General features: G+C 46.6%; 1 protein-coding gene across 5 annotated transcripts in view; it reads right to left on the reverse strand.

Moving 5' to 3' along the window:
* The window catches only part of GULP1 (GULP PTB domain containing engulfment adaptor 1), a 252,540-nt gene that overhangs the window by 63,591 nt on the left and 164,863 nt on the right, over nt 1–24,086 (reverse strand). For all 5 annotated transcript variants that reach the window (XM_064158063.1, XM_064158055.1, XM_064158039.1 and 2 more), the window contains one exon: nt 6,560–6,631. In XM_064158063.1, the coding sequence (XP_064014133.1) occupies nt 6,560–6,631 (72 nt within the window). The remainder of the gene's footprint in view (nt 1–6,559; nt 6,632–24,086) is intronic.

Here is a 24,086-nt window from a genome sequence, read left to right on the forward strand (position 1 = left end):
CCTGCCTTGAACAGCTCCAGGGACGGCGACTCCACCACCTCCCTGGGCAGCCCATTCCAGTGTCCAATGACTCTCTCAGTGAAGAACTTTCTCCTCACCTCCAGCCTAAATCTCCCCTGGCGCAGCCTGAGGCTGTGTCCTCTTGTTCTGGTGCTGGCCACCTGAGAGAAGAGAGCAACCTCCCCCTGGCCACAACCACCCTTCAGGTAGTTTTAGACAGCAATAAGGTCACCCCTGAGCCTCCTCTTCTCCAGGCTAACCAATCCCAGCTCCCTCAGCCTCTCCTCGTAGGGCTGTGCTCAAGGCCTCTCACCAGCCTCGTCGCCCTTCTCTGGACACGCTCAAGCATCTCAATGTCCCTCCTAAACTGGGGGGGCCCAGAACTGAACACTGTACTCAAGGTGTGGTCTAAGCAGTGCAGAGTACAGGGGCAGAATGACCTCCCTGCTCCTGCTGACCACACCATTCCTGATGCAGGCCAGGATGCCACTGGCTCTCTTGGCCACCTGGGCACACTGCTGGCTCATATTCAGGTGAGTATCAATCAGTAACCCCAGATCCCTCTCTGTCTGGCTGCTCTCCAGCCACTCCAACCCCAGCCTGTATCTCTGCATGGGGTTGTTGTGGCCAAAGTGCAGCACCCTGCACTTGGAGCTATTGAATGCCATCCCCTTGGACTCTGCCCATCTGTCCAGGCAGTCAGGGTCCCGCTGCAGAGCCCTTCTGCCTTCCAACCCAGCCACATCTGCCCCCAGCTTGGTGTCATCTGCAAACTTGCTGATGACTGACTCGATGCCCTCATCCAGATCATCTATGAAGATGTTAAAGAGGATGGGGCCCAGCACAGATCCCTGAGGGACACCACTAGTGACAGCCGCCAGCTGGATGTGGCACCATTCACCACCACTCTCTGGTCTCGTCCCTCCAGCCAGTTCCTAACCCAGCACAGAGTGTTGCCATCCAAGCCATGGGCTGACAGCTTAGCCAGCAGTTTGCTGTGGGGGACAGTGTCAAAGGCCTTGCTGAAGTCCAGATAGACCACATCCACAGGCCTCCCCACATCCACCAAGCGGGTCACCTGATCATAGAACGAGATCAGGTTGGAGAGGCAGGATCTGCCCTTCCTAAACCCATGCTGGCTGGACCTGAGCCCTTTGCCATCCCTCAGGTGTGCTCTTATCACCCCCAAGATAACCTGCTCCATCAGTTTCCCTGGCACTGAGGTCAGGCTGACAGGTCTGTAGTTCCCAGGTTCCTCCATCCGACCCTTCTTGTGGATGGGGACCACTTTGGCCTTTTTCCAGTCTCCTGGGACCTCTCCGGTGAGCCAGCACTGCTGGAAAATGATGGAGAGCAGCTTGGCCAGCTCAGCTGCCAGCTCTCTCAGCACTCTGGGATGGATCCCATCTGGTCCCATGGACTTGTGGGTGTCCAGATGGCTCAGCAGGTCCTGAACTAATTCCTCATGAATTTCCAGGGGAACACACTGCTCCCTGACCCCATCCCCCAGTTCAAGAGGCCACTTGCCTTGAACTCCTCCCTCCTTACTGTTGAAAACTGAGGCAAAGAAGGCATTCAGGACCTCAGCCTTTTCCTCCTCATCAGTTATAGTGTTCCCCTCCTGGTCCAGTAAGCAGTGGAGGCTCTTCTTGCTCTTCTTTTTAGCATTGATAAATTTATAAAAGTGCTTTTTATTATCCTTCACAGAAGTGGCCAGCCTAAGTTCTAGCTGGGCCTTAGCCTCTCTAATTCTTCTCTGACATAATCTGGCTACCTCCTTAAACACGTCAGGAGAAGCCTTCCCCTCCTTCCAAAGGTGATACACCCTCTTTTTTATCCCCAGTTCCTTCAGGAGCTGTTTACTCATCCAGGCTGGTCGCCTTCCCCGCCGGCTCATCTTTCGGCACATGGGAACTGCCAGTTCCTGAGACTTCAAGAGCTCCTGTTTAAAGTAGGTCCAACCATCCTGGACCCCTTTGTTCTCAAGGACTGCTGCCCAGGGGACTTTGGAAATAAGTTTCTTAAGCAAATTGAAGTTTGCCCTCCGAAAGTCCAAGGTGTGGGTTCTGTTATTGTTCCTCCTTATCTCCCTGCATATTGAAAACTCCACTAACTCGTGATCACTACACCCCAGGCAGCCTCCCACTGTCACATCTCCCACCAGCCCTTCTCTGTTGGAGAGCAGCAGGTCAAGCTGAGCTTGACCCCTAGTAGGCTCACTTAACAACTGGGTCATGAAGCTGTCCTCCATGCACTCTAGAAATCTCCTGGACTGCCTCCTCTCTGCTGAATTAAGTTCCCAGCAGATGTCTGGCACGTTAAAGTCACCCACAAGGACAAGATCTGATGATTTTGAGGCAGCCTCCAACTATTTGTAAAATATCTCTTCTGTTTCCTCATCCTGGTTGGGTGGTCTAGAACAGACTCCAACCAGGATGTCAGATTTGTTAGTCCTCCCTCTGATTTTAACCCACAAGCTCTCAATCCCTTCGTCCCTCACCTCAAGCTCAGTGGCAAGGAGTGACTCCCTAATATACAGAGTAACCCCTCCTCCTCTTCTTCCTTGCCTCTCTCTCCTGAAGAGGCTGTATCCCCCCCAGTATAGCACTCCAATCCTGCCTGTCATCCCACCAAGTTTCTGAAATGGCAACTATATCATAGTCACCCTGGTGGACCAGGACTTCCACTTCCTCCTGCTTGTTACCCAAGCTGCGTGCATTGGTGTAGATGCACTTCAGCTGGGCTCTCGATTCCCCAATTGTCCCTAGTTTCCTTCCCACTCTCTCCTTCTCAGAGAGAGTAATTGCCTCACCCACACCCTTCAGATCTAGTTTAAAGCCTGCCTAATGAGCCCTGCCAACTCCAGTGCCAGGACTCTCCTGCCCCTCCTAGACAACTGCACCCCATCAGGATCAAGCAGGTCTGGCTCAGTAAAAGTTCCCCAGTGGTCAAAGAACCCAAAGTGCCGCCGCTGGCACCATCCCTTGAGCCAGTTGTTGATGTCATAGGTTCTGCTGTTCCTCTCTGTGAACTCCCTTGCCACAGAGGGAACTGAGCAGAACACCACCTGTGCTTCTGCCCCATCTGTCAATTTCCCCAGGGCCTTAAATCCCTTTCTAATTGCCCTGGTGCCCTTCTTCTCAATTTCATCCCTGCCAGCCTGTATTACCAGCAAAGGGTAATAATCAGAGGGCTGGTTTAGGTTAGGAAGTCTCCTGGTGATGTCCCTAACCCGGGCACCAGGAAGGGAGCAGACCTCCCTGTGAGATGGGTTGGGACGACAAATGGGTCCCTCTGTCCCCCTCAAGACGGAGTCCCCAACGACTATGACCCTTCTCCTTTTTTTTGTTTTTTGTGGAGCTAGTTTCCACTGGTAGCATGCTGCAAAGGATAAAAAACCTGTCATACTTCTATTAGCCCAAACCACTCCAAAACAACTGGGCAACAGCTCTGACCAGCTTCGGCAGGGTAAATCTTTTTTTTGGCATGCACCACTATGGATTGACTAAGCAAATCTTTAAAGGTATTTTTGTAGAGCAAAAGCAATGGCAACGAACCCTGCCTCAGCACCTTCACACAATTAGGACTCAATCTCATAGAGGAGGCTTTTTCAAGGGAAACCTCGGTCTTAAAAGCTGAGCTTCATGCACTGTGTTCCATGCCTTATTCCTTTTCCCCCCCTATTACATTAAAAACAAAAAAAATCTAATTTTTCAATATTGATGCCAAATTTTTTTCCATCAACTCCAGAGGAATTTGTGTTTAAATGAATAATGAAAAAGTTCTGTGCAAAGTGCAATAGCAGGCAGAACAATTTTGAACTCCTAAATGAACTAATGCTGCAACAGGCTCTAACCACCTAAGCATGAAACACTTTAACTCCACATCAACATCAGTTAGCAGACAAAACAAATCAGCATTTCGTACCACAACTCAAAGCATCTGAAGAGCTTCAAGCAGATTAGCTGTCACTCAGTCAAGTCAAAGCCATGTTATGCTAGCAACCCTGGATAAGTCATTTCATTCAGATACTTTCTGTCTATTGAGTCCCTCAGCACCCAAGAACCAAGAAAAAAATGTGCCTGATTTTCTCAGCCCTCATATGACCCAGCACATAGAAAAGAGTTTGTCTGCACAAACATTTTCCAATGAAATATGAAGACCTGGAAGACAAGGTAAGAATGCTCCTCACCATAAAAAGGCTTGGTTTGTAAACCCTGTTCTCTCATTACAGCTCTGCCACAGAACCATAGAATGGTAGAGGTTGGAGGGAATCTCTGGATATCATCTAGCTTAACCTCCCTGCTAATGCAGGTTCACCCAGAGCAGTTGCACAGGAACCTGTTCAGGCAGGTATTGAAAGTCTCCAGATAAGGTGGTGATTCTCTGGACAGCTGTTTCAGGGCTCTGTCATCCTCAAAGTAAAAAAGTTTCTCTCCAAGTTCAAGTTAAGTCTCCTGTGTTCTAATCTGTGCTTGCTGCTCCCTGGTTCTGTCATCAGGCCTCGCTGAAAAGCAGCCGGCCCCATCCTCATGACCTCCACAATGTATTGTGACCTCCAGATATATCATCAGTTATCAAGCTGGGGGGTGAATTACATTTGTGCCAGTGGCACAAATCTTCACCTCCAGTCTGAGAGCTGGTTTAGATGGCTCAGACAGGTTAGCTTTAGCTGAAGAGCAGCCAAGGACAGCCAGCACACACAGGGCCATTGCAGCCCACCTAGGGCATGGTTGGGCATTCTTACTCCTGCTCCCTGGCACCACCAGCTTACCTTAAGTGGGTGGGCACTGTTTTGTCACAAGATGCACCTCACCTAACTAGAGCTCATGGGAAACAACTCATAATCCAGAGAAGTGCAGGAGAAGCATTACTGAAGTGACTAGTTTTTCAGTCAAGGAAGAGCTCCTTTAATTATCTGGCAACATGGTTGGAGTGCTATAATTAGAGACAGTTAATAGCCATAAAGTGAAGGTGGCAGCTCAGATTGTTGCTACCTAAGTATGTATCAGTGAAGCCCTAAAAGTTGCAAAGAACAAGGATTACACATTAAGGTCCATAAACTTTATACTACAAATAACTGTGTGATCTAGGAAAGAACTAAGCAGTAGGCAGAAGTGATTTTGCCACTCTGCTCTGGTAAGATCTCATCTAGAATACTGTGTTCAGTTCAATGCAAGAAGGACATGGACTTGATGGAGAGGGTTGAGAGCTGGGCCATGAAGATGAAGGTGGAGCACCTTTCCTACAAAGACAGGCTGAAAGAGATGGAGTTTTTCAGTGTGGAGAAGACTTCAGGGAGAACTTACAGCAGGCTTCTAGGACATGAAGGGGACCTACAAGAAAACTGGGGAGGGGCTGTTTACAAGTGCATGTAGCACTGGGACAAGGGGCAATGGTTTTAAAATAGAGAAGAGTAGATTCAGATTGGATATTAGGAACTTCTTTACTACAAGGGTGATGAAACAATGGCCCAGGTTGTGCAGGAAGATGGTGGAGGACCAATCCCTGGAGATATTCAAGGTCAGGCTTAATGGGGCTCTGAGCAATGTGATTTACTTGGGCAGGTCCCTGCTTAGTGCAGGGGGTTGGACTAGTTGACTTTTAAAGGTCCACTCAAACCCAGTGCATTCTATGAGTGAAGATCAAGTGCAAGGCCCTGTACTTGGGTGGGGGCAATCCCAAGCATTGATATAGGCTGGGCAGTGGCTGGCTTGAGAGTAGCCCTGAAGAAAAGGTCTTGGGGGTGCTGGTGGATGAGAAGCTAAATATGAGCCACCAGTGTGCTCTTGCAGCCCAGAGAGCCAACCACATCTTGGGCTGCACCAAGAGAAGTGTGTCCAGCAGAACAAGGGAGGTGACATTGCCCCTTTGCTCTACTCTGGTGAGACCCCACCTGGAGTACTGTGTCCAGTTCTGGAGCCCCTATTACAAGATGAATATGGATGTGCTGGAAGGTGTCAGAGAAAGGCCACAAGGATGATCAGAGGGCTGGAACACCTCTCCTATGAGGCTGAGAGAGTTGGGGGCATTCAGTCTGGAGCAGAGACCTTATTGTAGCCTCCCAGTATCTGAAGGGGCCTACAGGAAAGCTGCTGAGGGACTTGTTAGGGTGTCAGGCAGTGACAGGACTGGGGGGACTGAAGCAAAACTAGAAGTGGGTAGATTCAAATTGGATGTTAGGAAGATGTTCTTCACCATGAGGGTGGTGAGACCCTGGAATAGGTTGCCCAGGGAGGTGGTGGAAGCCCCATCCCTGGAGGTCTTTCAGGCCAGGCTAGATGTGGCTCTAAGCAGCCTGATCTAGTGTGAGGTGTCTCTGCCCATGGCAGAGGTTTCGGAACTAGACGATCCTTGAGGTCCCTTCCAGCCCTGACAATTCCATGACTCCATGATGCTATAAATATTTCTAAACAGAGCAGCTGATAACAGAGCAGCCAGGAGTCTATTAAAAGCAACTGCTTCTAGAAGCAATGAACTCACCTGGAAACACAAAGTGTCTTACATGGGAGAACACGTTAGGAATAGATTCAATTGACACATCATTAAAAACTCTTACCTTTAATTTTCTAACAGCATCTCTTACAACTTCTGTGCCTTTTGGCTGCTCCACTTCTGTACTGCCAAGAAACTGGGAAGAGAGCAATTTGTGAGACAAATGCTGTGCACTGAAAGGCCTCAGTAAACCAAGTCATCGTATTTGTCAACAATTTGTCTATACTCTTTGGGCAAGACAATTGTTTCAAGACTTGATCAACTACAAACCTCCATACACCTACTTCTACTGGAGATAACTGCGAGCACTAAATTCTAATTAGACAAATACAAGTTACAAAAAAAAAAAAACTATTAGCTTGATTCTATACAAGTCTGTAAATTAGAGGTTAAGCATCTTTTTCCATCATGAAACTGTCATTTTGGTAAAATCATCTCTTTTGGAAAATAATGAAAAAATGTCCCCAAAACAGTGACCTAAGGTACTTTCCATGGACCAATGTGACACAATGGCTTGGATTGTGTTACTGAAACTTTCATTTAGTGATGCAAAAAAAATTATGAAGGCCTGATTTTGCTCTCAGAGCTGCTTGGTTCAGTAATTTCACTGATTTAATGGCCATACCTGGAGTATTGTGTCCACCTCTGGGCTACTCAGTTCCAGAAGCACCTCAGGGAACTACTTAAAGGAGTCCAGTGCAGAGCCACAAAGATCCTGAAGGGAATGGAACATCTCCCTTGTGAGGAGTGCTTTTTAGCTTGGAGGGAGAGGAGCCTGAGAGGTGACCTCACTCGTGTGTATAAAGATGTGAAGGGCAGTGTCGGGAGGACAGAATCACAGAACTAACCAGGCTGGAAAAGACCTCTAGGATCACCGAGTCCAACCTATCACCTAACCCTTCTAATTAACTAAACCATGGCACTAAGTGCCTCATCCAGTCTCCTTTTAAACACCTCCAGGGGTGGTGACTCCACCACCTCCCCAGGCAGTCCATTCCAGCCAGGCTCTGCTCTGAGATGCCCAATCGTAGGACAAGGTGCAGTGGGTGAAAGCTGGAGCAGAGGAGGTTCCACAGGAACAAAAAAAACTTTTTCACTGTGAGGATGATAGCCCTGGAACAGGCTGCCCAGAGAGGTCACAGAGTCTCATTCTCCAGAGACATTCAAAACCTGCTTGGATGTTTCACTGTGTGACCTCCTCTAGGCGATCCTGTTTTGGCAGGGGGTTGAAATGGATGATCTTTCAAGGTCCCTTCTAACCCCTAACATTCTGTGATTCTGTGACACAAGGCTCATATTAAAAATCTGCTAGAGATCATATTTTTACCAGATAGGTTGTAATAAAATCCAACCACACACTTGGTAATACTCAAAGCATGACACTTGGGAAGGCCTTTACCATTCCTCTCTTGGTACACTGAAATGCCTTTTATGTTCTGTACAATAAAGGTGCAATAATCCTGCCCTAACTGCATTGCAATGATTTCATTTGGAATTGATTTTCACATTGAGATGAAGCTGACTTACGTCAAAACTTGTGGGTGTATATGCCAAAATAATGCTACTAAGAAAAAAGAAACTCCCTTTCTACTCTAAACCAGACAACTTTCTGTCTAGCATGTTGCCGAGGTATCTACAATTTTTAAGACCTAGCAGTTTCAAAAGGAACTTGAATTTTCCACACCATAAATGCTCTCAACACAGTAACTCTGACGTTTTAAATCTTATTAAACCTCCAACATGTTTACTGCAGTCAATAAGTTCAGCCTGTACTACCACAAACAAATCTTGCAGCTCTACCAATAATCAAGTCTCATTAGAAGTTTGTCACTGACTCTGATATATGATGTGCCATCCTGAATACAACAATGTGTTAATCAAAACACCATGCACATCTGCTGCCCGCAGTCTCTGCTATTACAATTCTCCAGCTAATAACAAAGCAGAAACATCTATTATTGATTTGATGTCATTCATGCAACATCTTCGATGACTTTAGTAAATGGAGAGCATCTTCTTCCCTGGAAAAGTGACATCTGCAAAAAAATGCACAGAGAGAAATACAATTCTTGGGTGTGAGGGATACTACATGGGACAGAAAGAGAAAAGGAAAGGTAAGCAAATATATGTAGGCAAATGTATGTGAATGCAAACCTAAAAAGATAACTAGAAGCTTAAAATGGACAAGAAAGAAAGAAAGTAGAGAAGGGTCAGATGAGAGCCTAAGAGGAATGCTGGCAACATCAGAGATGTGTACATAAGCTTATTTATACACCGCACGCTTGGCACAACACGAGAGGCAGAAATAGAACTGCTGTAAGGTTGGTGAGCAGGCCAGGATACAGAATCACAGGAACACTGAGGTTGGAAAAGACCCTCAGGATCACCAAGTGCAACTGAAAATCCTACTCTACAAGGTGCCCAGGCTGCCCAGAGAGGTGGTAGGTGCCCTATCTCTGGAAACACTAAGGGCTGGGTCAGACAGGGCTCTAGTTGCGGATGTCCCTGCTCACTGCATTCCATCACATCCATTCCAATCCAAACTATTCTGTGTTTTATATTAGGCCAACTAAATTATGGACACATACATTTGCTGGAATTCCTACCCAGGATCAGTTGTGATACTTAAGAATTCAAATGCTCTTTTACTTCTGAGATATCTTAGAAATATTTGTTCTGCAGTTTATCAAAGATGGTTCTTTATATTTGTGATGCTCAAGGGCAAATTAGATCACAGAAACATTCAGGTTGAAAAAGCCCCTCAGGATCACCAAGTCCAACCAATAATCCTGCTGTATAAGGTACATCCTAAAACATATTCCCAAGCACCACATCCAAGCAGCTTTTAAGCACATCCAGGGTAGGTGACTCAACCACCTTAGGAATCTTGCCTACAAAACAGGCTATCACAGCTGGAAGAGTAGGCAAGAACACAGGTCAGTGCTGCCCATGAAGAGGCAGACGATGGCTGAAGACACTGTAGCCACACTTACTTCCTAGGATTTGCGTAGTTTTGTAACTGGCAGCTCCTGTGCCATTACCAATGTAAGCAGCCTGGTACTTCTTGATATATATTTAGGGCCAGGCCCTGGGTGGAATTGTGTTGACTTCACTTCTAGGAGCTCCAGGGTATGCTGCCTCAGCTGCAGCCATGTCCTTGGAAGGGCAGAAGGCTGCCTACATTTCTTGCTTACTTCAGTACAGGTGGCTGAGATCTGAGAGAGCCAAAGGTATCTCAAAAGAAATAAATCCCAGCAGCAGAGCAGTCTTTCCATGAACATTAACTTCCATAAATACTCTTTTCCTATAGGCTTGTCCCTTGTGCTAATTCACATTGCTGCCTTAGAAAATGTAAGCACTAAACAAACCTCCTGCTGTAGCTGGGGAATCTGTTAAATGTCACTCATTTTTTAAGCCCTTAACAGTGCTTCAAAAAAAAGAAATTACCATTTCTGACTGTGGAAGGGAAAAGCAGACATATAAACAAAAAGGTAAAGTGCTGAAAGCACAGGTTTAAACCACAGGATCAGAGGATGTTAGAAGATGGAAAGGACCTCCACAGATTATCCAGTCCAACTCCTTTGCCAGAGTAGGACCATAGAAACGAGCACAAGTCACACAGGAACACATCCAGACAGGGATGAAAAGGCTCCAGAGCAGACTTCCATGACCTCTCTGGGCAGTCTGTTTCAGTGCTCTGTGACCCTTATAGTCAAGAAGTACTTCCCCATGGTGAAGTGGAGCTTCCTGTGCTGTAGTTTACATCCATTACCCCTTGTCCTATCCCAGGACACTGTGGGAGAATTCTCCTGCAGTGGGACATGAGCTGTAAACATGAGGGAGAATGTCCTTGAAGCCTTGCTGGCTCAAGGAAGCTAGGCTGTGGACAGTGAGCAACCCAGGCACACCTGCAGAGGGCTGGACCTGCTGGCCCCTGGGGCGGACACAGCTCCAGGGGGCTGAGCCTGCCAGCCCCCTGGGGTGGAACCACAGGCTGTTTTCGCACAGTGTAACCTATCTGCACCTTGCATGTGGCTCTGGGCCAATCTGTACTGTCCACTTGTGCCAGCCCCAGGCTGGCTGGATACACCTCCTCTGAGCACTATATAAGACACTGCACTGCCCTAATAAAGTGGTACTGATGCATAGCAAGCTGCTGAGTCGACTCGTCAGTGCCCCAATCTCACGTCTCACCAGCCTCTGGACCCTGACAGGGCACAACTGAGAAGAGTTTGTCCCCTCTCTCCTGACCCACAGCCCTCAGATGTTTTGAACACTGATTACATCCCCTCTCAGTCTTCCCTTCACCAGAACAAAAAGCCCCAGGTCCCTCAGACTCTTCTAACAGGGAGAGCCCAGCCCTTTCATCATCTTTGTAGCTCTCTGTTGGACTCTTTGGAGCAGATCCCTGGCCCCTCTGAACTGGGGAGCCCCAAACTCAACACAATACTCCAGGTGAGGTTTCACCAGGGCAGAGTAGAGGGGGAGGAGAACCTCCCTTGATCTGCTGGCCACACTTCTCTTAACGCACCCCAGGATGCCATTGGCCTTGTTGGCCACAAGGGCACATGCTGTGCCATGGAGAGCTTCTTGGCCACCAGCACTCCCAGGTCCTTCTCCACAGGGCTGCTCTCCAGCAGATCACCTCCCAGCCTGCACTGGTGCTGTTTGTTATTCCTTCCCTAGTGCAGAACTCGGCAATTACATCTTATACGACTGACAAAACCTGAACACATATGGACTGGGTTTGCTCCCAAGGTAACAAAACAAATAAACAACCAAGACCCAGAATAGATGAGAACAGCCTGAGCAAGATATTAATACTTATGAAACACCACCTAACCCACCAGCCCTTCCACCAGTCATTCACAATGCACTGTCTTCTAGATGAGCATTGGTTTTGACCTTTTCCAACCTTAATGTTTCTGTAATTCCATGAAATCAAGACAAATTCTTTTCTGATTATAACGTATAAATGACTAAGCAGTATGGGTTTAACATAAAGTCAATGTACTAACTTCAGGCTTCATATTGCTCACTTTTCCATCTGCTCTGTATCTTTTCTGTGCCAGGCAAGGTTTAGATGGAGTATCAGGAACAAAAATTATCCACCTAGGGAACGGTCAAGCATTGGAACAAGCTGCCCAGGGAGATGGTGGAGTCACCACAGAATCATAGAATGGTTAGGTTGGAAGGGAACTCAAAGATCATCTAGTTCCAATCCTTCCACACCTCCCACTAGAACAGGTCACTCAAGGCCTCATTCAACCTGGCCCTGAACACCTCCAGGGAGGGAGGAGCCACAACCTGTGCCAGTGTCTCACCACCCTCACTGGAAAGAACTTCTTCCTAACATCCAGTTTAAATCTCCCTTCTGCCAGTTTAAACCCATTCTTCCTTATCCTGTCATTACAAGACCTTGTCAATAGTCCCTCCCCAGCCTTCCTGTAGGCCCTTCAGATACTGGAAGGCCATCCCTGGAGGTGTTAAAAAAACACTGATGTGGCACTTTGGGGTAGAGTTTGGTGGGTACAGTGATGTTGCATTAGCAACCTTGGAAGATCATTCAACCTTATGGATTCTTTGATCCTATCGCATTCTGTTTAATATCAGGTACCAATCATTGCACCATCGCCCATAGCAGTAAAGGTAAGCAAACACATGGGTATTGGCAAAGCTGAAGCCTTGGGTGATGAGCTCAGTGTGAGGAAGGCCTCTCTGTGAGTGTATAATCCCTAGCACAATGGATGCACTGCCACCTCTGTTATTTCTGAAGTGAATGGGTACCAACTACATCACCACCCTCATGAAGTGGAGAGATGGCTGTTTCCTTAGGTCTATTTGGCATATTTTTCTCACCAGATCTCTCTCTCACACACACACAGAGTGAACAAATATTTGTTCTATCAGGAATTTGGTACAGCTGTGGTATGAACAATACAAATATTCATCCTGGAAGACTTTCTGCAACACAAATTTCAAATCAGAATTGATAAAGATGAAACTTCCCTTTCCAAGTTCAGGTCCCTTTAGGATGCAATACTGATGCTGAAGTCTAGATGAGAACTGTGAATGTCAGCAATTGCTTTGGTTACTTCAAGTTCCCTGCTGCAGCTATGGCCCTTTTGCAGACCTAGCTAGTGAGGAACAACAACATGGAAGTGTAACTGTTTCTGAGAGTAGAGCTAATACAACTCCTACACTTCACTGCAGAAAACAGGAATATAATATAATGCAGTAGCTCCCTTCCAGATCATTCAGAATTAATCCTATATGCAAGTGAATAAATGCATTAAGTGTTTGTTAACATCGAATACATAACACATGACAAATATTTACATATCATTGTTATATTTATTTGCTCTTTGCAACTCTCCTTTCCCTCTACTCTGCCCTTGTGAGGCTTCATCTGGAATACTATGTCCTGTTCTGGGCCCCTCAGTTCAAGAGGGCCATAGAACTGCTTAAGAGAGTTCAGCACAGAGTCACAAAGATGATAAAGGGAACAGAACATCTCGGTTAGGAGGAGAGCCTGACGGAGCTGAGGCTCTGCAGCTTGGAGAGGAGGAGACTGAGAGGTGACCTCATTCATGTTTCATATAAAGGGTGAGAGCCAAAAGGATGGGAGCCAGGCTCTGTCTGCTCAGTGATGCCCACTGACAGGACAAGGGGCAATGAGTGGAAGTTGAGGCATAGGAAGTTCCATCACAGAATCACAGAAACATCCAAGTTGGAAAAGACTCTCAGGATCACCATCCAAGGTTGGTGACTCCACCACCATCCTGGGCTGCTCATTCCAGTCCCTGACCACTCTCTCCATCAAAAACTTTTTCCTAATATCCAGTCTGAACCCATCCAGTCTCAGCTTGAGGCCATTCTCTCTTGTTCTCTCTCCAACTACCTGTGAGAAGGGACCAGCAGCAGCCTCTCCACAATGTCCCTTCAGGTAGCTGTAGACAGCAATGAGGTCTTCCCTCAGTCTCCCCTTTTTCACACTAACCAGCCCCAGCTCCCTCAGTCGCTCCTCGTTAGATTTATTCTCCAGGCCCTTCCTCAGCTTCACTGCCCTCCTCTGGACTCGCTCCAGCACCTCCACATCTCTCTTGCATTGCGGTGCCCAAAACTAACACTCGAGGTGTGGCCTCACCAAAGCCGAGTACAAGGGGGACAATCAGCTCTACTCCTTCTGGCCAAGGCATTTTTAATATAAGCTAGGATGCCACTGGCCTTCTCGGCTGCCTGGGCACACTGCTGGCTCATATTCAGCCACCTGTCTGTTACAATCCCTAAAATAGAACACTACGACCCCCCCCCAAGATACTATTCATAGAAGAGGGCATTTAAATTTTTGTATAACACTACACAAAATAAGCCAAAGCAATGTTTTGCCCATGTAAATTACTGGACAGTTCTCACTCTAGTCTGCCTCTCTTCTGAACACATGCCCTGCAGAACTGATGAAAGGTTATTTTTCTACCATCTTACTTATTCTGATCTCATTTGCAGCTGCCTATAATCACAACTAACATTTATGATGTCACCAGATTTAATCAGTCAAAACAGTTTAACTGTTCCTTTAAAGTACATCAAGGCTTGTTCTTTCCTCACTGATGTTTGCCATTAAGAAAGTGAGCTGTTGACCAGCCATATACAAGACAAGCACCTCAGATCAAACTGCTTATAATCTAATATCAGCAGACAACCAGATGTGCTCATTCCACATGCAGAGTTTGGCAAGACTGTGCAGCTGTGGAGAATTCACAATTTCATCATATTATAATCAACACTTTAAGCATTGACAGCGACTGGGAGAATAATCCAGCCCTGTAATGGCCAGGAGAGCTCTTACATGACAAACCAGCAAACAGATCACAGAATCACAGAACATCAGGGGCTGGAAGGGACCTCTAAAGATCATCCAGTCCAGCCCCCCTGCCAGAGCAGGATCACCTATATCAGATCACACAGGAACTTATTTATAAACATTGATGAAGTCACCTCTCAGTCACCTCCAAGCAGCACAGCCCCAGAGCTCCCTCAGGCTCTCCTTGTAAGAGAGATGTTCCATTCCCTTCAGCATCTTTGTGGCTCTGCATTGGACTCTCTCAAGCAGTTCTATGTCCCTCTTGAACTGAGTGGCCCAGAACTGGACACAGTACTCCAGATGTGGCCTCACCAGGGCAGGAGAACATCTCTTGACCTACTAGCCACAGTCCTTCCAATACACCCCAGAATGGCATTGGCGCTCCTGTCCACCAGGGCACATTGCTGGCTCATGGTCAACCTCCCATCAACTAGGACCCACAGATCCTTTTCCCCTTCGCTGCCTTCCAACAGATCAGGCCCCAGCCTACACTGATCCCTGCGGTTGTTCTTTCCCAGATGCAAGACTCTACACTTGGCCTTCTTGAATTTCATTAAATTTCTTCCTGCCCAGCCCTCCAACCTGTTCAAGTTTCCCTGAATGGCAGCACAGCCTTCTGGTGTGGCAGCCACTGCACCCAGTTTGGTGTCATCAGCAAACCTGCTGATCCCTCCTGGGAAGCATCTCCTCCTTCCAAACATAACTGAAACGGAAATTTTCCTACATATTTAATCTGAGTAAGACACATTTAGGTCCAGTTCATGGAGAAATTGTTAAACCTGCCTTTGCAGTTGTACTTTGACTGAAGAAACTATTAAAATAAAAGCTAAGCCTTTTTTAATATCATTTTGCTGCCTTAACTAAAAGCCAGCTCAAAGGTAGGGCAGCCTCAGGCACGCAGAGTCCTTTACAGCTCTGACATGTCTATTGTTGTTATTACTTGCCCAAGAGCTACTAGTAAGGTCAGGTGAATTTTTAAGGATAACAGTTCACTTTATTTCCCTGCCACTAACAAGACACACTCCACTAATTCTTCCCCCTGTCAGCTTACATTGTGACCCCCCACATCCTACTTTTGAGTTGGTTTCTTTGTTTTGTTCACATGCAGAGCATATCCAGGTGCTTCTCTTCAGAAGGCTGTGGATGTAGTCTACCTGGACTTCAGCAAGGCCTCTGCCACTCTCTGCCATAGCAAACTCCTGGCCAGGCTGGCAGCCCTTGGCTTGGACAGGGGCACTCTGTGCTGGGTTCAGAACAGGCTGGATGGCCAGGCCCAGAGAGTGGTGGTGATTGGAGCCATATCCTGTTGGCAGCTGTCACTGGTGGTGTGCCCCAGGGATCAGTGCTGGGCTCAGTCCTGTTTAATATATCCATTGACGCTCTGACTGAGAGGATTGAGTCACCATCAGTAAGTTTGCAGATGACACCAAATTGGGAGCATGTGTGGATCTGCTAGAGGGCAGGAGGGCTCTGCAGAGGGACATGGACAGGCACAGATCAGTGCAAGAGTTTTAACAAGGCCAAGTGCCAGGTTCTACACTTTGGCCACAACAACCCCATGCAGTGCTACAGGCTGGGGACAGAGTGGCTAGAGAGGAGCCAGACAGAGAGGGACCTGGGGGTACTGGTTGACAGTAGCTGAACATGATCCAGCAGTGTGCCCAGGTGGCCAAGAAGGCCAATGGCATCCTGGCCTGCATCAGGAATGGTGTGGCCAGCAGGACCAGGGAAGTCCTTGTGCCTCTGTACTCAGCACTGCTCAGGCCACACCTTGAGTCCTGTGTTCAGTTCTGGGCCCCTTTATTTAAGAAAGATATTGAGGAGCTTGAATGTGTCCAGAGAAGAGCATCAAGGGTGGTGAGGGGGCTCGAGCACAGCCCTGTGAGGAGAGGCTGAAGGAGCTGGGGGTGTTCAGCCTGCAGAAGAGGAGGTCCAGGGAAGACCTCATTGCTCTCTACAGCTACCTGAAAGGAGGTTGTAGCCAGGTGGGGTTGGTCTCTTCTCTCAAGCACCCAGTGATAGAACAAGAGGACACAGCCTCAAGCTGTGCCAGGGCAGGTTGAGGCTGGATGTTAGGAAGAAGTTCTTCATGGAAAGAGTGATTGGCATTGGAATGGGCTGCTCAGGGAGGTGGTGGAGTCACCATCCTTGGGAGATCATAGTATCATAGTATCATAAGGGATGGAAGAGACCTCACAGATCATCGAGTCCAACCCTTTACCACAGAGCTCAAGGCTAGACCATGGCAGGCACTTAGTGCCATGGTTTAGTTGATTAGAAGGTGTTAAAAGATAGGTTGGACTCGATCTCAAAGGTCTTTTCCAGCCTGGTTAATTCTGTGATTCTGTGAGAACTTCAAAGGAATACAAAAGCCTCTAAGTGATGCTCAAAAAAAGTTAGTTTTACCACAGTAAAAAAAAAAAAAGTTATTAAATCTTTACTGAGAAGTAGCTTTAGGTGTACTTTGGGAATATTCAATGTAGAGCTCCACTCTTCCAGTAGAGAGCAGTGTAGGATATTTTAATCATAAACCAACATCTTTCTATTGTCATCGCATTTCAATCTCTAAAAGAATCACAGTCTTTGACACTGGTACATTTCTTTATTGCTCTGAAATACCTGAGATTAAAAGTTCTCTTTTATGGATATTTAAATGCAGCTGTATGGAAAAAAAGATACTTGTCAATAAAGAAAAGGGGGAGAAAAAAAAAGAATGGCCATGTGAATTACTGAGTACCTCCTGCCACAACCTGACAAACCAGCTGCTTCTGCAGTAGAAGTTGAGGGAGGTTGAACTACTGATGAAAGTAAGCCAAATGTATCCACACAACATCAGAATGACAGTGTGTAACATAAAATGAGAATGAAAGGGAAGGATGTGCTCCAGTGTGATCTGCTCCAAGTGATCCTGCTCTGGCAGGGGGGCTGAACCAGATGATCTTTCAAGGTTCCTTCCAGCCCCTGATACTCTATGACTCTATGGCATCAGTTTTGAAGCTATGCAGAAAAAAAGAAGAGCAAATTCTAAGCTGTTAGTCACTGCCTAAGACATGAACTATTTCCATCTAGCCTTGCCTACCTGAGCCTTCCCTCTTAATGAAACAGGAAAACATCATGGACTATAAAATACACAGAATCACAGAACCTTAGAGGTTGGAAGGGACCTCCAGAGATCCCCTAGGGCAGGATTCCCTAGGGTAGTTCACACAGGAATGCATCCAGGCAGGTTTTGAAAGTCTCCAGAGAAGGAGACTCCACAACCTCTCTGGGCAGCCTGTTCAAAGGCTCTGTCACCCTCACTGTAAAGAAGTTCTCCTCATGTCGAGGTGAAACCTCCTCTGTACCAATTTGTAGCTGCTGCTTCTTGTCTTATCGCTGATGACCACCAAAAAGAGATTGGCCCCAGCCACTTGACACCCACCCCTCAGGTATTTGTATACACTGATTAGATCTTCTCTCAGCCTTCTCCGGACTAAACAGCCCCGGGGCTCTCAGTCTCCCTTCCTAGGGGAGACACTCAAGTCCCCCAGTCATCCTCCTGGCTCTCTGCTGGACTCTTTGCAGCAGGTCCCTGTCTCTCTTCAACTGGGGAGCCCAAAACTGAATGCAGTACTCAAGACGGGGTCTCAGCAGGGCAGAGTAGAGGGGGAGAATAAGCTCCCTAGACCTGCTGGACTCTCTCTTCCTGATGCACCCCAGGATGCCACTGGCTCTCTTGGCCACAAGGGCACATTGCTGGCCCCTGAAGAACTTGCTGTTCACCACAACTCCAAGCACTTTCTCCACGGAGCAGTTTTCCAGCAGGGCAGCCCCCAACCTGTACTGATGTTTGTTGTTATTCCTCTCCAGATGCAGGACCCTGCACTTGTCCTTAGCGAACTTCATATGGCTAGCTTTCATCCACATCTCTTTCTATTTAGGGTCCCTTCTCTTTCCCCATCCCAGTTGCTTGCCTGAAACAGTTTCCTTGGTTTTCTACAACACATTTCTTGCCAGAATGCACAAGTGTTTGGATTTTTTTTCCCTCAGAGTAAAAAGGTTTTCAGGTATCTCTAGCAATACCTTAAAAACTGTCTCTTCCAAGGCTGGATGGCTGTTCAAATGAGAGCAGAAAACAAGCTCACCCCATGAAAGCACGAGAGAAAAAAGCCACAGACATCGGCACATTCCCTGAATATCCCCTGCTTGTCTGACACGTAAGGTTCTGCACAAATAGTGACTCTGATACAGGAAAAGAAATTCTATGCATTTTTGTGAGGAAGCATTCAATTAATACCTGCTGAACAAAGGGGGAGGAGGGGGGAAAGACAAAAAAGAACGAATGCATGATTAAAAATATAAAGACAAAATGTGGGTCTCCTAAGGAAAATCTTCTAATGGAAAGCAACTATTGCCAGGCTAATCAGCAGAATTAGCCAAAAGCAGAAAACCCAGAAGTGAAAACACTGACAAGTAATTGAGATATAAGGAAGTAAATATTGGAGCAGTAAACCTCACCAGGGCCTGGATGTGGCTCTTGCCAGGAACTCACATTCTGGAAGAAGGAATATCTAGAAATATTCTAGCAAAGCAGCCTGAGAAACCGAGGATGTAGGAGTTTCCCAGTCCTGTCCACACCTGTCTTCCAACCCATGTTTAGCTTTGATGAGAATAAAAATTGCACAGCTGCTCACTAGGAAGAAACCTGAAGTGTGGCCCAAGTAAGCTGACTTTAGCTTGGTGCAATTTTAAGGTCAAAATAATGAGAACTATTACACTGAGTCATATTCTTCATCAAGTCTCATTGCATTTTAATATGCAGCCAGATGGGAAAACCTGAAGGGGACAGAAAAGAGAAAACACAGCAGGAGTATATATTTATATAAACAGAAGCAGTTTGTCTGTAAGCAGACCTTCAGGAGGATTTAGGATACACTTTGTATGTGCTCAGAACTTAGACCTTCCTGAAAGAGATCGGCGTGGTCATATGCTAAGGAGGCTATCAACATGGATATATTTAAACCCAGATCTGATTGCACCGCAGCTATCAAAAGCTGTTCTCTGCATAAAACTGTCTAATCCTAAAGGTAGAATCATGTTAGGAAATACAGCTAGTACCTCCCCAAGGAAGATCAGAGCAGGCTGGAACAGAGAAAGCAAGCAGAGAAGGTAAAAAGCCTGTCTTGTCAGGGCTGTCACTGTAGAAAACAGCAGTTGTTCAACAAAAAAACCTAACCAACATTATTTCTTCAGCCCGTCACCCACACAGCCCTGCAGAAGCACATTCAAACTGTATCATGCCTTGAAGAGCTGTCAGGCTGAATGTGAAGATTATAATGGAGCTGAGAGGGAGGTGTGTGGGGTGTACACTGCTCACCCATGGCAGATGCAATTATCAGCCACCTTACAGCTACCGGGATTGTTGCCACATGCTGAGAAGACACACAGCTACCTGCAGGCTCACTTCCACTTTGAACAACTGGATGAGGAAAAGGTGCATCTGTGGCTCTGCTCTGCACACTTGCTAGCTGGAGCTAACACCTCACCAAGGGGCTAAGTGAGCTCTACATCCCCACCCACTGTACTGCATTCAGTTTTGGGCTCCCCAGTTTAAGAGGGGCAGAGGTCTGCTGGAGAGGGTCCATCAGAGGGCTATGAGGATGGTTAGGGGATTGGAGCACTGCCTGATGAGGAGAGGCTGAGGGACCTGGGGCTGTTTAGCTTGGGGAAGAGAAGACTGAGAGAGGATTTAATAAATGTTTATAAATATCTGAGGGCTGGGGGGCAGGAGGTGGGGGACAGGCTCTGCTCACTGCTCCCTGGGATAGCTGTACAGGGTTAACCTTTCTGGGGGAGTGACCTTGAACCTGACTCCAGGTGGTCTTGACCCCTCCCCAGGGGTGGGTCTGAACATCACCAGGTGATTCATGGTTAGCCCACTCCCCCTTCCTGTCTAAAGGTCTACAAAAGCAGGGGGGCTTCCTGGGGGGCTTCCTGTTCTCTCTCTGCCCTCCCTGCCTGCTTGCATCACCATTTCTGTTTCCTGCTGCTCTTTGTTTCTCCACGTGACCATCACCACCACAAGGTGGACAAACCCCACTGCCATCACAAACCTGGTTGTGTATTTACATATTTTGTACCTTGTTTCCCCTTCCCTACACCTTTGTGACTTCCCTACCTCAGACATCTTTTTATTTATTGTTAAACTTTTCTTCTTTTAACTTCCGAATCGCAGTGAGATTATTTATTTGGGTCTGCTTTACCTTTCCTCTCTCTCCATCTAATTCCTGTTCTTTTGGGAAAGAAGGGGGAAGAGAGAAGGGCATTCTATAAATTCTTATTGGTTCTATCAAATATATTTGAGTCTCTGGGAATTAAAATTAGAACTGAGACAATAAGACAAGGAGCAATGGCTGGAAGCTGCAGCACAGGAGGTTTCACCTCAACTACCTGAAGGGTGGTTGTGGCCAGGAGGAGGTTGCTCTCTTCTCTCAGGTGGCCAGCTCCAGAACAAGAGGACACAGCCTCAGGCTGCGCCAGGGGAAATTTCGGCTCGAGGTGAGGAGAAAGTTCTTCACTGAGAGAGTCATTGGACACTGGAATGGGCTGCCAGGGGAGGTGGTGGAGTCGTCGTCCCTGGGGCAGTTCAAGGCAAGGTTGGATGTGGCACTTGGTGCCATGGTCTAGCCTTGGGCACTGTGGTAAAGGGTTGGACTTGATGATCTGTGAGGTCTCTTCCAACCTTGGTGATACTGTGATACTGTGAACACAAGGGGGAACCTCTTTAGTGTAAGGGTCACAGAGCACTGGAACAGGCTCCTCAGAGAGGCTGTGGAGTCTCCTTCTCTGGAGACTTTTAAGGCCTGTCTGGATGTGTTCCCCTGCGACCTGGCAGGGGAGTTGGTCTGGATGATCTCTTTGGATCCCTTCCAACCCCTGACATTCTATGATCCTATGATCCCAGCGCAGGCAGAGAGGCAGAAGCAGGAGGGTAACAGGAATATCCTTTAGGGATATTCCAATTTGAAGGGGGAAAAAAACAAAACAAATCTCCAAAACAATCAATGAAAAAACCCAAACCAGCAAGCTCAAGTAACTTTTAAACAAATTACTTTTTTTTTTATGCAGGGAAAAAGGGCTTAAAAAGGAAGATTTTAGCAGTGCACAAATGACAGCAATGCTGTTGTGTACCATACTGAAGGGCTGTTTTTCTTTTAAACTTTTACACTTTTAAACTTCCCATAGCTGACAAATTAAAAAAAGAAAAAGCCCAAACCACAAACAACAAAACAAAACAAAACAAACAAACAAAACAAACCCCAAAAAACCAACAAAAATCCCAAACTCCAAAGCAACAAACTAACAACACAAAAAAACCCAGAACAAAACAAATGAAAAAACAAATAACCAAATATAATATTTAGCATGAAATAAATGTAGAGGTAGATTGTTTCTTCAGCTACCTTATGGGGTGATCACTGAACCCATTGCTGCTTTAGATAACCAAGATAGGTCTCTCCACTTAAGTATTTTAACAATAAAAATCAAGCTTTACTTCTGTTCTGTGTAGAGATCTAACCCCTAAGCTTTTATTACTTTTCCAGTCTCTATAGTCTGTGGAATTGGACATTCAGTCAGCTATAACATGCCCTTTAACTTTATACACCCAAAAAAGGGTTTCCTGACATATGCCACAGCGAAACTCCGATCTATGCATTTTGTTAGCTGTCTAAAGCCCCTGCTAAACTGCCCCCATGTAAATATTTTGATGTACAAAAGGAGGATTTGAAGAGTTTACTGCTTACAAGCACAAGAAGCGTTAAAGAACTCAGTGTCCAGTGAATAAACACAGAAGTGACATGAGGTCTGTCCTCCCTTACTACCTCCCACCACAGGAGAAGGTGCTGAGCACATCTTGCTCCATCACCAAAGATACAACCAAGATTCAGAGCAAGCAAAAAACACAGGGAGTTAGGATAGAAGGAGGCGTGAGAGTGTTATACCCAAGTAGGAGAGATGTGGGTGCAGATTACCAAGCATAGTAAAAGTGAGGGTGGAGTTGAACAGAGAGGCAAGAAGCTTGGATAGAACTCAGATATTAGGAAGAAAATCTTTACAGCAAGGGTGGTGAGACAGGAACAGGCTGCCCAGGGAGGTCATAGATGCCCTCTCAATGGAGGTGTTCAAGGCCAGGTTGGATGATGCCTTGAGCATTCTAGTCTACTGGAAGGTGTCCCTGCCCACAGCAATGGTGGTCACAGAATCAACCAGGTTGGAATAGACCTCGAAGATCATCCAGTCCAACCTATCCCCCAGTCCTAGCCAGTCAACTAGACCATGGCACTAAGTGCCTCATCCAGTCTTTTCTTGAAGATCTCTAGGGACGGTGCCTCCACCACCTCCCTGGACAGCCCATTCCAATGGGTTGAAGTAGAAATTATTCTATTTTGTGAAACAAGGGCAGAGTGAGATGGTAGTGAGAGCAAATTTATCATTGGAGAAAAATAGTTTCTTTAGCATGAAATGCCTGATTGTGGATGGGGCACATAGATTCTTCTGATCATATTCTTTCTTCATGTGAAGGAATCCTGTGCTCAGAGTTTGGATAAAGGCATAAATTAAACAACAAGCTTCCAAGCTTTATCCTCTGTGTTTCAATTTGGACATATTCAGTGTTTATAATTTTAACTTTTACAGTTGGGAACAGACTATGGGGTTGGGATGTTGATTTTTTGTTGTTGTCGTCGTTGTTTTGTTTTGTTGCTGTTGTCTTGTTGAGTTTTTTTTGGCAGAAGCATCTGCCAGCTCCTTTTCTTACAGCAGGAGATGTCTGTGGGTAATCCCAAGGCACCATCTTCAAGTAATTATAGCTCCTTTGCTTCAAGTCAAAAACTATTAGCACATAATACAGAGAGATTCATCCAACATCAAACAATGGCATAAAATCACCATTTTGCCTTTCTTCACTGCTACCAACTCTGCAGAGCCTCCTTTAGTGTATCCTTGTTACTACCTTGAAGTGTAAGGAATACCATCAAGAGGTAATTCACCAAACAAGCATTCTGTTGATTAAGTCTGAACACCAGGCACCAGTACAGACTAGGAATTGTCCTGCTGGAAAGCAGCCCCATGGAGAAAGACCTTGGAGTCCTAGCGGGCAGCAAGTTCTGCATGGGACAGTGACGTGCCCTTGTGGCCAAGAGAGCCAATGCCTTCCTGAAGTACATCAAGAGAAGTGTGACCAGCAGGTCTAGGAAGTTCTTCCTCCCCTCTACTCTGCCCTGGTGAGACCACACCTGGAATACTCTGTCCAATTTTGGGCTCCTCAGTTCAGGAGAGACAGAGGTCTGCTTGAGGGAGTCCACTGTACAGCTATGAGGGTAACTGGGGGACTTGGACATCCTTCCTATGAAGAAAGACTGAGAGAACACCTATAAATATCTGAGAGGTGGGCACCGAGATGAAGGTGTCAGGCTCTTTTTGGTGCTTCCCATTGATAAGACAAGGAACAATGGGTACAAGCTGCAACACAAGACACTGCACCTCCACATGAGGAGAAACTTCTTTACTGTGACAGTGATGGAGCCCTGGAGCAGGCTGCCCAGAGAGGTTGTGGAGTCTCCTTCCCTGGAGACTTTCAAAATCTGCCTGGGTGCATTCTTGTGTGACCCATTTGTGCTGGTTTGGAGCTAATTAGAATATTCCACTGAGAGAAATTAAATCCTTAGCTGTGAGAACAAAAAAAAAA

The sequence above is a fragment of the Pogoniulus pusillus genome, chromosome 2, assembly GCF_015220805.1.
Source record: "Pogoniulus pusillus isolate bPogPus1 chromosome 2, bPogPus1.pri, whole genome shotgun sequence".
In the NCBI taxonomy this organism is placed as follows: domain Eukaryota; kingdom Metazoa; phylum Chordata; class Aves; order Piciformes; family Lybiidae; genus Pogoniulus; species Pogoniulus pusillus.